Source organism: Pocillopora damicornis, chromosome 7 (genome assembly GCF_964200805.1).
Source record: "Pocillopora damicornis chromosome 7, jaPocDami1.2, whole genome shotgun sequence".
Taxonomy (NCBI): Eukaryota; Metazoa; Cnidaria; class Anthozoa; order Scleractinia; family Pocilloporidae; genus Pocillopora; species Pocillopora damicornis.
Genome location: NC_142676.1, coordinates 11,116,512 through 11,132,197, shown reverse-complemented (window position 1 = coordinate 11,132,197; position 15,686 = coordinate 11,116,512). Strand labels below are relative to the sequence as shown.

Sequence of the window (15,686 nt, the reverse complement as noted above, 5' to 3'; positions counted from 1 at the left end):
GAATATGCAAGAAAGATTCTGACATATGAATTACCTTTCTTGCAATATTCTCCTGCGAAACTTTGTTCACAGAGACAGTCGCAAGAATTGTATTTGAAACTCGGGATACAGGTTCCTCCATTTTGACATGGCGAAGAAGAACAAGGAGGCTTAAATGAAAAAAAAATTGATCGGTAAAACAAGTGAATTTTTTAAATTAGTTGCATGAAACTACAAGCTGTTTTAGTGTTTCATAAATAAGTGCCTACCTGAATAAACAAATGAAGCAACCTTGTGTTTCCTTTGTAGTTCGCGGAGTCTCTGTACTTATCAGAAGACAACAATTCACACCATAGCTTTCCATCTGCTCATTTGAAGGCGGCCATGTTAATTAAAAGGCACATAGCATTTTTTAAACATTAAAATGTGCAATCCAACAGGTCTTGCAAAGTGAATTTTCCAACTCGAGTTACGTTCACACACACCCACACCCGGTTCGTCGGCCGCCCTCCTAGTGAACAGCCAAGAGCTTCCTCTGATATCCTTTCCGATTCGTTAAGTGGAAGGCCAAATCAGTCACAGCGGACGAGTTTTACGGCGCTGTCATACCGACCAATCTTCATGTTCCTGTGGATTCGACTGTCGTTCATTCACATCAACCATGCCTCGACGAGCAGTTTGTTTGTCATGTGAAAAAACTAGCATGTTTTTATGAGCCAAAATTCGGCCGGATTTCACTGAACACTTCACTTGCAGATTCTGTATTAAGACTGAAACACTTCGGGAAAATGTGTTAAATTCGGCCTGCTGAACTATTTCAGTTTGTGAACTATTGCAGATTGTGAATTTTGATGGTTTGTGTACTTTGATAGTTTGATACTTTTGACAGCTTTAGTTGTCAGATTGTTTGAACCATTCTAAAAATGATTCTGATTGGCTTATTGTAGCGTGCCTTATGGGAGTGGAGAGCATGCTGACGACAATGCTGTTCGCTTTTGAAATAAACTTCGTTTTGAAAATTGATTGTAATGCATGGGGAATTTAACGGATTCTTTACTATAAAACAAATAGAGAAGCATTGACTGTGCTCTGTTCTGTTGTAAAGCACTTAGGAAGCGGCTAGAAGCTACTACGTCTCGTGTCCCTTTAGTTAGTTAGTGTCTCCTTACGACACTATCTATCTCCGGGAGGAGATAGACCACCCCCCCCCCCGGTTTTTCTTGGTGTTCACCATGCATATTTCACCATTTACATATTGCATACATATTATTACATCCTTAGTTAATGTCCAACGCAAGTATCAGCCAATTTGATCGACGGCTTGTCAATCAACAGAGGAAAATAAATGACGGTGTTTTAAGACTTTGCGATTCATTCAACTTGACAACTTTGAGGTCAAATATCTCCCCTTGCCAGAAAGCTACAACGCCAATTTTGAATTCTCCTTTATAATCCATCGTTTCGTCTCTGAATACCATCAAAAAAATCTTTTGGTACCATGGCATTTTTGTCTTTTATGCGTTTTAAAATCTGCTACTGTGACAAGCTTCTCTCAACTGCACCTGTAACGCAATTCTGGCTCTAAGCGGTCACTTGACCAAAGAAACCCGCATTTTATAGCGCGTTATACAACATGATTGATCAAGAAATCGAAGAAACGAGAAAAACTTTGGAGACTTTTTTGTAGGAATGGAAAATTTCAGTTTAGAGATATGCATGTAGGCAAAATGTTGATTGGAAAACCACAGCGATTCTTTCTTCTGTCGTTTATTACTTTGGAGATTTGCTAAAATCAGCAAATACGACTTTTGTACGGCACAAAACATTTAGTAGTCTTTCGTTTGATTGTTTATCATTATATTTGCTCATTGTAGGAGATTTGAATGTCGCACGCTGAGTGTTGGTTGACATTATTACAAGCTCCAGTGTGCGACAACTTCAGCTCTTACAGAGGAGAAATTCTGCGCTCTCGCATGAGAGGAAATATCAATAGCTCTATCAAACTGAAAACTCTATTACTTTTCCGAAAATAAAATTAAAATAGTGTTGTCGTTGTCACTTACCGTCATCGAACATTTCCATGCAGAACTCCGCCAAACTAACATCTGTGGCGTGACTCGAAGGCTCTTCTTAGGAATTATTCAAAAGCGTTTCCCATGCTGTCTGCTAGATAACAATTTCAGAATATTCTGTAGATCTAAATGTTTATTTTCTTGCTTTCATCGGAAACTATCTGCATTTTTTTAAAGCATAGAGATGTCATTGTGAAGACACCTACTGCATGAAAGCTGTTTGGTAAAATAAAAATTGGACGACGCACAACATAAACTTATCAAATGTGCGCTCACCCTCATCAAAGATTCCTACTTACAATCATTATGTACGAGGCAATTAAGAGGAAAGTTGGAGGAAGCGTGCTTAGGATTAAAGACAGTTAAGAATAAAGAAGGGTACCTCCGTAACTTCGTGACAATAAGCGACAAATAGAGTGTTTAACTCGATAGCTCACGAGTGAGATGTCGAGTTGAACACAAGAAGAGAAATTCCATATCTAAAAGCAACCATGTATTATTTTGTTTATCATATAAACACAATAGCCCTTTACTGAGAAGAAAAGCTGAATTCATGAAAGAATGAAAATAAATGAATCGACAACTCTCGAATAACAATTGTAGAGTGCGTTGGCGCAAGCTCTTAAGATGGAAAAATGCGTTGAATCACGGTAGCACAAACAACAATGGTCGTCATTTTCAATTTGCAAAATTCTCATTTATTGACTTTGTCCTAACTGACAGGGGAAGTCTTTCAGGTAAGCAGCCAAAATTGGCCAGTGAAAAATCTTCCAGTTGTCGATTTTCATTCTCAGCTGAGAGAACTGCTAACATCAAAGCCGCTGAATACGTAACCCAATGATTATCTCAACAGCCGCCGAAAAGTTCAGAGTTTAGTGTATCACGTCATATATATAGAAAAGCCAATCCTCCACACCATCGCTCGCTGCCCTTTAGTGTTTCTGGCCAGCACTGGAATCAGTCATTAGCCCCCTTTTTTTTTAAGTTGACGGTGTGGATTTTGATTTTATATTCTTCTTTTGTCGCAAGAAGAGGCTGGTATATAAGACTGCTACGTATAAAAATTTTATCCATCGTCGGACAGCGGTGGCAGCCACAAAGTATCTCACTCACAGAGCATGGAGAGGATTAGTGCAGCTGACGTCTTTGAGTGCGATGTTGATACACTTCTTGATTTTGTTCATAGCAGGTAATAATATTAATAAAGTTGGGGACCAGGGTGGGAACTAGGATTTGCACCAGAATTTCAAAGACTATCTACATCAATTTTCCCCTGAACTTAAAAAAATCGTCCTTTTACTGTGGATCGATGGTCGCGAGAAGCTTGGGTCAAATGAGTCTGGAACAAAAGTTTGTTAAGGTTCAAATGGTGTCGTTATTTGGAAAAACCTATTCTTTTTGATGGATTATACCTTCTACAATTTTCTGTTTGTCTCCTAGAAATCGATGTTCAAAAATGCCCAAAGAACTGTAATCAAACTGGGTTTGTTTTTTTTTAACAATTAAGGCTACCATAGCAACATTACAGCTTCAAGGAGACAGGTTTGTTGTTCTATCAATATAAAAAACCTCATTAATAATAAAAGTGATCAAAACAAATCAAGAAACACAGCACATTGTTTTGACAACATCAATATTTTCGAGGGAAAACACGAAGTAATGTAAATACATCGAAGGTATGCTAAAAGACTTCCACTTATAGAAAAAAAAAATTCTCCTCAAAGATTTCATTTGCGGAGAAATAATCGTTCAATATTTTTGTACGGTCATTTTTAACGTGTGCGCCACGACGATGCTGAAATAACTTCCCATAAACAATAACACATTTTGATTTCATATGGAACTCTATGATAATTGAAAACCCATCTTTTCATTTCTTTTTTTATTTTCCTACTCGTTACAAAATCGGAATATAATGGACTTACTTCATCAAATTCGTTCGTTAGAGCTTCTTATCGATAAGTGAACTTTTGCCTCTGGAGTCAGACAGAGGTGCTTGTTTCGATTATTAAATGGATAAAAAAAACAGCTAAGTGCTTACGAAGGAGGAATTCTCCCTCTTGAGACTAAAAATGATAACAAACAATAATGATAAAAATATCAATAACAAAACAAAAAAAAAAGGCAGCAACTTTTACTACAGCATCATTCCAGTTGTCGATAATGTCTGCAATGAAAGAGGATAGGAAGTCATGCCGTGTGTCAGTGTACATCAAGTGAAAAGTTTGAAACTTGTGTAGATAACAAAGCTAATTTGAAGTTGTGAAAATCAATTTCTACCGATTTATTGCCTCTAATATGAAGCCTTTACTGCCAAACGGGAGCAATAAATCATGGAGAAGGAACATGATTCACAGGAAGTTCTTACCAGAGAACCAAAATAAACATCGTTATGTTAATTTAACAAAGCCTCATAATCCCAGCTGTTGTATAAGTCTTTCAGCGAAAAAAAGGGCAAAACGGAAATATTCACAGAAATATGGACATGTAAGGTGTCGCAGAGGTGAATTGGCTAACTTAGCTTGTAACAAGGTTCCATGATAATCAAAACTTTTCCATCACGAATATCATGACACACAGGAAGTTCTTACCACCACCAAAATAAACAGTGGTTACATGATAATTTGGCAAAGTTTCACAATGCCAGCTGTTGTACATGTGCAAAAACGATAACCCAGGAAAACATCAAATGAATTCTTCGTTTTCACAAACTAGGTTTACATCTATCCATTTCTTTAACGCGCGCATTTTCAGCGACGAACCAATTTAGTCAATTACATTATGACACAGAAATTTTGGGAGTTTCACCGGTCTAAACGTCTGCTCGACTATGTTATGAATATAAAGTTGTAGGAACGTTGCGTGACCTAAAAAAAAATTCTTTCAGGTCCAATTTATCCTAATTCAGCACAAACGGTTTAAATATCAGTGTGCTTATCATTTAACAAATTTCAGTTATCATTCCTAAAATTGGGACGACGGTATGGATATGAAAAGTGTCGTGGAGGTGAATTTGCTGACGTGTGACACGGCTGCATAATTTCAACTGTTATTTATCAATTTTTCATGATAGCATGTCAGGCTACAGAATGATGCGACAAAACTTAATCATGGCAATTGACAGGCAAATTATTGCTGAACCGAGCAGCATTCTAAACAAACATTTCTACTGGTAGAAAATAAAGCAGAACAGCTGACATACGAAATAATTTGACTGTCATTGGTTTAACCGGCGACAGCCTAATTTCCATTGCTTCAAATTTCCCCTGTCATGATAAGTAATATCAAGTAAATAATTATTTTCTTAAGCATATGTTTAATGGACCAGAACTTTTCTAATCGTGCTCTGTATCATATATTCTGTTTCTGTCTCCCTTCTCTTATTGGAGCTCTGCTTTATGATACAAAGGGCTGTCAGATCACAAGGTTAGTTTCAGTATGACTTATATCCAATTCATGTTTACCTTTGGTTTGAATATTCGTTTTTCCTTTTCTGGGAAACTAATTCAATTGTAAGAATTCGTAATTAAGTCACAAAATCAGCTTTTTCCACCTATATTAACTGAAGAATTGTTAAAATATTCAGTTATCAACCCACAGATAGTACTTAGAAGAAATTTTACATTTTCGTGTCCGTATGGGCATTGATTAAGTTAGAATTCTACAAAGCGAAGCGCAGACGATTAAAAAATCGATGTCAGAACTTCTGCCGAGTAATTTGAACCCCCTTAGTCGTCTTCCTCCACTGACCCAGGCAGTCCAGAGATTGCCGTCTCTCCGAGAAACCCGCCTTTAAATCAAACCCTTAAAACAAGCCAAACAGAAATGAAATAGTTTTCAATTTAAGAACAACAGAGAATTGTTGCCGTGTTTATATACTCTCATAACAACACCCGAGACACTGTCGAGGGTTTGTATATCCCTTTCCTTGAAGAAATAAGATAGACAAAGAGAAAAATTAAAGTCTAATACAACTGATGATGAAACGTCAACTATCAAGTTTTCCGTAATTCTTAACATATCACCATAAGCAATAATGTTACGTTTCATGTATTATTAACGAGCTTAAGATCCGACGACGGCAGACATCTGAGACGGCAAGCGGAAGTGAAGTTACCGCCAGAATTACTTCCGGCTGCTGTTGTTGTGAGGTTTCCCGCCGTAGCGGCCTCGTCTGTGACGTGAGGAGGCCATTTTGCCGTCGCGGCTAAAACGTGAGTAAACTTTTGCAAAATAACGCCGTTTAAACTTACTTTGAGCGAAAATTGTTGGCAATTTTGACCGTTTATTGTTATGAGAGGATGTCTGTGAAATAGCCAAGCAAAAATAAACTATTTGTTCGAGGAAATTTTAACTTTATTCGTTTGCCTTTCTCATAAACAGTTCGTTACAAGTATTGGCTCAATGTCAAGAAAGAAAGCAACCCAGTAAGTTTAATAATTTCTTTATTTCAATTAAAAATTCGTAGACTTCTTCGTGCATAAATTGATGGCCATGATATTATTCCATTTGTCTTTTCTCGAGTTCAACAACAAGGATCATCTGAGAACGTTTTTATAATCAACAGTTTCGGTGATGTTTTTTCAGCCGTAAAGAAACGTCCTAGATTAAGCGTGAAAAATTTGCTGTCGGAAATTGGTTAAACATTTATCATAATGATAAGTTTATACCTGTATTATGCTGCTTTGCATACATGTCCATGTTGTGATTCAAATTTTTCCAGTGTCAATTTAAAAAGTTTTAAACCATTTTTCATTCTTTATTCTGTTTTTATTGTTATTATCCTTTTTCTCGCATCTATTACCATAACCTGAGACAAAGGGAAACAAAAACTTAACGTAGTTTGAGCATTTTTAAACCCGCAAACAAAAATTTTAACCACAACACACATAAACAAGACTGCTCTGATTTACTTTGGAGAGTTCTTGACTGAACTAAGCAGTTGGAATTGAAGCTTAGTTAGCAGACTCACCAGGATTTTTAAATATCCATATTATATTTTCTTAAAATGTAGATCTAACATGGAATGGACAGATGATCATGACCACTCTCTCTGTCAAGAACTTCTGGCTCTAGAACCCTTTAAAGCTAAAAAGGGAAGTATCGCAAGAGGGCAGATCTGGGAAAAAATTGCCAGTAATCTCAACTCCCTGAAAATTCCAAGATTTAAAGTTAACAAGCGCTCAGTGAGAGAGCGTTACACACTACTCATTGAAAAATTAAAGAAAAAGTTACAAGAAGAGAAAAAGGCTAGTGGCATTGAGACTGACATGAATGATGTTGAGAAAGCTTTGGAGGAAATACTGGAAAAGGAGGCTGATGCTGAAAATAGTCTGGAAGTTGACAAGAAAAAAGAGGATAGTGCCAAAGCTGTCGAGATGCGGAATAGAGCAATGGAGAGCATGCGTTCAACACAGAAAAGGAAGGATGGTGATGAAGTCGAGGATGTAGAGAATGCACAACCTAAGCGAAAAGTCACAAGGAGGAGTGGTGGGGACACAGTGGCGTATCTGCGTGAGAAGAATGATATGGTTCAGAAATGGAAAGCTGAAGAGTTGGAATTGCACATGCAGCGCCTGGACATAGAGAGAAGAAAGCAAGATGAGTCTCAAAAGCAACATCAAGAAATGATGCAAATGATGGCCCAGCAAGTCCAGCAGCAACAGAATCAAATGCAACAGTTTCAGCAGATGTTTGTTGCCATGCAACAACAGCAGTCACAAATCATTTTGAGACTTTTAGAAAAGCATTGAGTAACTGAATGCGTTAAATGCTGTTGTTTTGTTCAAATTTTATGGCCTTTTGACTACGTTTTTGTATGATTAGAGAGGATTGATATGGGGGTGGGGGGAGGGTCTGTTGCAGTTTTGGAACATTCTCTGTGCATATTTTGGGAAGCTCCCCATTCTCCTCTGCTCTCATCCTGGTGCTATTATACCTTGTACCCTCTGAAATGGATTCTGAACCCTTCTTACATTAATTATAGTTGTTGTTATACATCAGTTGACCTGACTACAAATACTAAAGAATAAATACCAAAACTTTAAACAGTAGTTTATTGGCAGGTTGCAGACATACACTGTTACATCTTATTGACTAGTTGTGTATTTCACATGAATTTATCATTGAAATTCATTTCAGGGTACAAATAGTTTTAATTGTTAGGAAAAATAATCCTGAAGGGTTGGTGGGTCAATGTCAAAGAAATTTGATGTGAAATTGCCATACAAACAAGTCATGGCATTCCTTAAAATTGCACATACAATATACATCTTTCCTAACGCACTCAATGATATCTTTTGAGTTTTCTTAAAATCAACAAATTTAAAATAGTTAACAATATCCCCAAAAAGCCACTCTACTGAAATGCGGACACTGCTCATCGACTTGTTAAACTCTTCCATCTGAGGAGTGATACCTGCTGTACGATATGGCACAACAAGGTGAACTCTTAATGGGTAAGCAGGGTCACCATATAAGGCCATGGGGTTACCAGTCGGCGAAAAAGCATGGTGTTCAAGGACTCGCAGAAGGCCAGAATCAGCTAACATTCCAGCATCATGTTTGCGGCCCTCTGGAAGAAAATGCACATTTTGATTGAAAATTGTGTTCTGTAATTTTAAAAAAAATGTATATTTTATTTATACTACTTGAAATGTTTCACGCTAAAAACTGCTTTCACCTATTTATCATTCTGTTTGGATTTACCGCGTGACAGATGGTTCTAATGTGATTAAAACCAGGAGCCCATTACTTGGGCTCCAGCTAAAACTTGAAAGGAATAATTCCCATTACCTACTGGCCCATACATGTTGGCTATCATACCACAGGGCAATGCAACAGATTGTTATTTCAATCCGTGGACTCTTTTGTGTCCGTTGTACACAATTCCTTGGTTTTCTTGTGGTCGGCAAATGGGTCTTACTGTACCATCTATGAAGCCAAAGCAATTCGGCAGGGGACTTCCTTTCCTTTGTATGGCATCAGCATATCTTTGAAGTAGAGGGGGGCTCATTAAGGTGTGGTTCCATGCTGTCAGACGGTGATGATGTAAGCTGTACACAGTTTCCATTACATAATTAGTGATCATACAAATTTCTGGTACTGGGCGGCCAAAACGATGGATTAGGTCACTGTACCTACAAGGGTACGCCAATCTTCTTAACAAAAGACAAAGGCCTTCAATTCCATCGCATACAGTCCCTTGTTCACATCGATACGAATCAGGCAGCCCCATTACGTCTGCGAGAATTGGTATGTCCCTTTTTCGGAAACGAAATTCTGCCAAGCACTCACTTTCACCAAGTCCTTCCAGGTCAAAATCTTCGTAATTCTGGTAAGGATAATCGAGATTCTTTGAAATGTTGGCATCATACAACAGTAAAAATTCATCTTCTGAAATGTCACCATCATCGAAACTTGCGATCAACAATTCACGAGCCTTTCTAAAGGTAGCCATCGCTTTTCCTAAACTTCGAAGAGGAAAGCCACTACAGCCGCCGTCGCGCGCGCTATCTTAAGGCTATTTTTCGCGCCATTGGAACGGCGACCTTTCCCCAAGCCCCCTCGACCAAGTCTGCCGTCCTAGGTGTCTGCCGTCGTCGGATCTTAAGCTCGTTATTATTTCTATTTCAAAGATGTCTGCATCGCGGACCAGTGTCGTAATTTGGAGTTTGGGCCTGAGAAAGCATTTGAAGGGAAGCGCCTCATAAACCACACAATTCGCACCGTAGAAATAACAGTTTCCAGGTTCTGTGAAAACTTGTGTTATATGGAGCCCGACTGTGTCAGCATTAATCTTTGTTTACGAGCAAATGGAAATGGAAACTATAAATGTGAACTGAACAATGCTACTCATGAAGGACACGAAGAAAAGTTAATAGACCAAGAAATGTATTCTTATCACGCAGCTGAGGTAATGTAGCTTTCAATTCAAGATTAAGATTGGTTTATTTTGTTTTTCTTTTTAAAACTCTGAGTCTCGTATTCACCTTTAATTTCGAACTTGAGTTGCCTTCCCTCTTTCAAGACATTAGCGGTAATGTTGTGTCTGTGCTCTTCACCAGAATCTCCTTAGAGACAAAGCATTTCAAAGTTATTGGAGAAATATAGAAATAGGAGAACAACCATGATGACAAGGATAACGATGACGATGTTGATGATGGTAGCGGTGTGGTTGATTATTAGACGATGAAAATGATTATAATGATTATACTGACAATGACAACGGTTTGTTTCTTTCTGTCAGAGTAATTGTGTTCAAAATTCTTGTAAGAACAATGCTACTTGTCAAAGCGGATTTACTAAGAAAGGTTATCGGTGCCTGTGTACCGCTGGATTTGAGGGTCCACTTTGCGAAAGAGGTAACACAACTTCAATGTTGATATCTTGAGGTCTACAGTTTAACAAAAAAGGATAAACTTTACCACGGTGCTTGTTAATTGGATCTCGAAGAATAAAGGAGCTTCGTCTGTTGGCTTAAAGATCTCTTACTAGTCCGTAAGAATCGAACGACAACAGGCCTTTGTTGCGGTTTCTTTACAAACACAATTCGATCGCGAATTTTTCTTTTTTTTTGTTTTGTTTTGTTATTGCTTCTCATCATCTCCCTTCTCCTTACTCCTATTCATATATGAAGAAGGAAGCCTACCTAATTATTGTTGTGTTCACAGTTGTTGGTGCCTCTAGATATTTTTTTCCAGGACGATAAGTTTGTTTTTATTTATTTGTTCAGACATTAACGAATGTGTTCATGGGCTACACAAATGCAGCTCTGATGCGTTTTACAACGATACCAAAGGTTCATACAATTGCACATGCAAACATGGATTCACGGGAAACGGACGGGAATGTAAAGGTAGGTGTTGGATCTCTTAACAATTATGCAATAAAAAAAACTTACATTTGCAAATCATGCACAAAGGAATGGTAACTTAGATCTCGATCCTCTCAGCAAGAAAATGTATAGTGAAAATGAACGCCGGTAGAGATATATATGGACGAGACCACATTGAAAAATGTTATTCTTGATTACCAAAGTGTTTTTGCATCAATTTGTATCAATGTAATCCTCACTGTTTAGTTTCACTCACCCTTTGTTGGACAGACTGTCTTATGGCTACAGAAACCTATGCAATATGTTCTCAACAATAAATATTAATGCTGTCCAAATCAAATACGAATATCAAGTAATGCTGCTGACTTTTTAGATCTTTTATATATTTTCGTCAATTATTGGTCGGCTTTATATCTATAGACATCGATGAGTGTGTCGAAGGGTCACACTCTTGCAGCCCTGATGCCTATTGCAACAATACCAAAGGGTCTTACAACTGTACATGCAAACCTGGATTCAATGGGAGTGGAAGAGACTGCGCGGGTGAGCATTACTGTCGAGAATGTTGAGCAAATGGGGCGGATTTTTTAATTTGGAACTTTCTGATAAAACAAAAACTACTTTAACCATATTGAGAACAGTAAGTAAAGGAGGCCTACCCAATTTTTGTTGGTTGTTGGTGCTTCTATACATATATATGTATATTTTTTTGGTACGATAATTTTGGTTTTATTTATTTTTTTGTAATGTATTTGCTCAGACGTCAACGAATGTGTTTTTGAACTACACAAATGCAGCTCTGATGCGTTTTGCAACAATACTAAAGGTTCATACAATTGCTCGTGCAAACATGGATTCACGGGAAATGGACGTAAATGTGAAGATAGACGGTTGATCTCTTAGCAATTATATGATAAAAAATAAAGCCTACATTAGCAAATCATCCACAAAGGGGTGGTAACTTAGATCTCGATCCTCTCAGCGAGAAAATGTATAGTGAAACTGAACGCGGGCAGAGATATATATGGCCGAAACCGCATTGAAAAATGTTATTCTTGATCACCTAAGTGTTTTTGCATCAGTTTGTATCAATGTACTCCTCACTGTTTAGTTTCATTCATCCCTTTGTTGGACAGACTGTTGTATGGCTACAGAAACCTATTTGATGTTCTCAACGACTAATATTAATGCTGTCCAAATCAGATGCGAATATCAAGTAGTGCTGCTGACTTTTAAAATCTTTTATATATTTCCGTCAATTGCTTGTCGGCTCTATGTCTATAGACGTCGATGAGTGTGTCGGAGGGTCACACTCTTGCAGCCCTGATGCCTATTGCCACAATACCAAAGGGTCTTACAGCTGCCCATGTAAACCTGGATTCACTGGCAGTGGAAGAGAATGCGAGGGTGAGCATTACTTTGAGAATGTTGAGCAAAGGAGGCGGATTTTCTAATTTGATACTTTCTGATAAAACAAAAACTACGTTTACCATATCAAGAACAGTACGTAAAGGAGACCTACCCATTTATTGTTGTTTTTACAGTTGTTGGTGCTTCTATATACATATATATTTTTTAACGATAATTTTTTTTAGTTATTTGTGTATTTTTTTGTTCAGATATCAACGAATGTGCTCGTGGGCTATACAAATGCAGCCCTGATGCATTTTGCAACAATACCAAAGGGTCTTACAACTGTACATGTAAACCTGGATTCACTGGAAATGGACGAGAATGTAAAGGTAAACGTTGGGGTCGAAATGTAGAGGAAAATCAGCTGGCGAAAAGTCTAAGTAAGAATTTTGACGATAGCACTGCTCTTCTTCTGAGCCTTGCAACCCTTATAAGTTTCTAAGGCCCTCTTCCGTGGACTGCTTTAAAACGTTTGCAAACTCGGATTTTTTAAAAATCCTTGCAATGAGAAAATGGCTGAATTCGGTTTCCGCATGAAATCGCGATTTATGAAATCTTGTGTCTCTGTCTGCGCGATCTCCCTCATTCTTTGGCTTCAGAAGACAACTCAGATCTCGGTTTTGATATTTGTAGATACTATACTCAACTTCATCAAGTAAATTGCTTATTAGCTTAAAGTTTTTCTTCGACTTTGAAGAAAACATACATGCTGCCAAATAAAGTGAATGAAAACTGAGAAATCTTTCCAGCCAAAAAGCAGAACTTGGAACATGAACAAATTCTTCTGTCAATCAATCAGATTGCAGTCAGTATAGTTTCCCAATGATGGATTAAGATGTAGTTAAAAAAAATTCAATTTCTTCTAATCAAAGATATTTTTAAACCTCTTGCAGGAGCTCTCTCGTGTAAAAGAATTCATGACATGCAAGTAGAATTGATTTTCGATATTATTTTCATAGTACATCAAATATCGCACTTACCCGCATACAGTTTAAGCCCATCACGGCACGGAATCAGTATACCCCAATTTTCAAACCACATTCCATATGCGAAGAAAGTCATCCTTTAAACCTTGATTAATTTCAGTGGATTGCATTATTGTCCTCACAGAAGAAGTGGAAAATATCCTTTACCCTCGCGCACCTGTTTGATTCAAGGACACATAACCGAGCATTGGCTGGTGTTTATATTCCGCAGATTTTGACGTCTGAAGGATCAACTTTTCATTTGCTTATTTGTTGAATCATTATTATTATTATCACTCAGTATTTCTCCCATTATCATTTTCATTGCCACCGTTGTTGCCACCGTTGTAGCTACCATCTTTGTTTTCATTACTAGATGTATTTCTTTTTTTTTTTCCGTTTGGTTTAAAAGATCCAGTATAAGTTGTGTGGTTACCCTTCTTGTTGACTCCCAACCATTGTCCGTTTTCTGTCACATGGGAAATTTTGGGTGTGGAGATGGAGGATGGACGCCAGTCATGAAGATTGACGGCAGAAAGGTGCATACTGTCATCAAATAATTAATTTCCTTTATAAACCCGCTCTCTTTCAAAACGTTGCAAGTTAAAAACGTGCATGTAACTTATGTATGCCTTTTGTGTTTCATCGAGAAGGTAAAACATGAAGAACAGACCTCGTTCAAGAGTTATTGTGTGTAGTGACTGTTGAAAAAGAATGAAAAAGAATGTATAAATATATGCTATATTTGTCTTAAATATCATGTAACAGCTAGATAAGAGATGCACACCATTAAGATCATAATTCGGATAAAAGCTGTTCGGAACAAAGAATATATATTATCTGAGTTGAAGTTCCACGCTAGTTAATGGATATGTAGATATCACACTGATTTAAAGAGCTGTAATTGCTCATCCCCTACACAGCGGGGGAAGGGGGATAGGTAGAGGAGCATTCTTGGAGGACTATGGAACATTTAGGGCCAATTAACTTGCCAATGAGGAGGAATCATGGATCATAGGAATATCAGAGTCTTATCGGGGGATCAGGTTACTTTTATCGTGACACAAACAAACTCCAATTTGTTTTTGTGATATCTAAAAAGAGATAGGAATTTTTTTAAGGAATAGCAACGTCTATCATCCTTCATCCTCTTCACAAATTATTATCATATCAATAATTCTTGATTGCCGGGCAAATGAAAACACATCAGAATGCCTTATAACTAGATAGGTATGATATGCACTGATCTACGGCGCGGGGTCCGTGTTGGAAAAAAATGACCTTAGTCTTCACGACACGATGCCGTAAACACCAAGGTCAATTCAACGGTAAAACAAATGAGTAATGGATCAATAAATGCAGATACACAACAAAACTTCGACAGCAAATATCCATTAATTCGGAGTAAATAAAAAATTGAATTGCTGCTACTTTACAGACCACCTTCCGTTATGATGCGCGTTACTGGATAAATGATCAAGGCTACAATCTTCCCGGAGGGGAGACTGGGTTCGACGAACAGGAATCAAAGCTACCCACCTACTGGAACACATCCTTCTCCAAGATCTGTCTCGGTATGAAGATCAACCGACAACTTAGGTTTATTGTCATCCACAAGCAAGCTGACTCTCTGCACTCACTGATTGCTGATGGCCAAAACCGCGCCACTTCAATGGGTCGTGAGAAGTGGAAAGAGTTGATTGGTTTCCAAGGCTCATTACAGAACAACTGCAACAAAGAAGGGTTCAATGTCGTTTGTAGTTGGAGCGGATTTTCTAAAGCCAGAATTGGTATTGTTAGCAACAACCAGGACGAGTGTTCCTCGTGCGACTCAAGGATCGGATTTGGCACAGGAGGGAGGCCTGACAATCTAAACTCGTGTGGTAATGAGGCCAATCATGAAACAGATAATGGAAAGAAACAGATCAAAGCCATGGGATACATCTTGGTACAATAAATATGACTCAATTTTCGCCAAAAAAAAGAAAGTAAAAACACAAAACAATAATACTTGCAATTTTCAATATATAGCTTTTCCTGTTTTAAGTGCAACCCCTCGGATGGGGACTTATTTCCGTATATAACTTTGGTTTTACCCTGGATCAATATCTAGCCATTCTTTCTATTCTTTATAGGTAAATTTCAGATACCAAGTGAAACACTTTTTCATGTAAAACGGCATATCAAACAGCATTCAAATATTCTGATAACAGAGGTGTCCAACTCGCTTACTTTGTGGTAGAAACTATTATTGGCCGATGATGTTTTCCAATATTATCCTCAAATTTCAGAAGGTGTATCCTTTGAGGAAGAGGTTGACGGGCCAAAATCTCTCCCACTGTGTTTCGATTGTTATGTATGACTATAATCTTTAAAGGATCGAGTTGGAAAGGAACAGCTCTGCTTTCTGGCCTAAATGAA

At 37.8% G+C, this 15,686-nt stretch overlaps 2 protein-coding genes and 1 pseudogene across 2 annotated transcripts; 2 read left to right on the top strand and 1 right to left on the bottom strand.

Annotated features, from left to right (window-relative positions):
• Positions 1-5,449: 5,449 nt before the first annotated feature.
• LOC149042552 (uncharacterized) lies at positions 5,450-15,686 on the top strand. Its single transcript, XM_089213081.1, has 9 exons — positions 5,450-5,477; positions 9,689-9,966; positions 10,300-10,414; positions 10,786-10,908; positions 12,172-12,294; positions 12,507-12,629; positions 13,194-13,224; positions 13,678-13,804; positions 14,704-15,686. The coding sequence occupies exons 1-9, from the start codon at positions 5,450-5,452 to the stop codon at positions 15,220-15,222; spliced, it is 1,467 nt and encodes a 488-aa protein (XP_089069207.1). The 3' UTR covers positions 15,223-15,686.
• Positions 7,072-8,018, top strand: LOC149042554 (uncharacterized). The gene has a single exon (XM_089213103.1). The coding sequence runs from the start codon at positions 7,073-7,075 to the stop codon at positions 7,802-7,804; it is 732 nt and encodes a 243-aa protein (XP_089069229.1). The 5' UTR covers position 7,072; the 3' UTR covers positions 7,805-8,018.
• On the bottom strand, positions 8,213-9,668 carry LOC149042553 (uncharacterized; annotated as a pseudogene).

Coding starts and splice junctions, on each gene's coding strand:
- LOC149042554 (XM_089213103.1), top strand. CDS start 7,073: ATGGAATGGACAGATGATCATGACCACTCTCTCTGTCAAGAACTTCTG.
- LOC149042552 (XM_089213081.1), top strand. CDS start 5,450: ATGATACAAAGGGCTGTCAGATCACAAG. Junction 5,478..9,688: donor AAGGGCTGTCAGATCACAAG/GTTAGTTTCAGT, acceptor TCTATTTCAAAG/ATGTCTGCATCGCGGACCAG. Junction 12,295..12,506: donor CAGTGGAAGAGAATGCGAGG/GTGAGCATTACT, acceptor TTTTTTGTTCAG/ATATCAACGAATGTGCTCGT.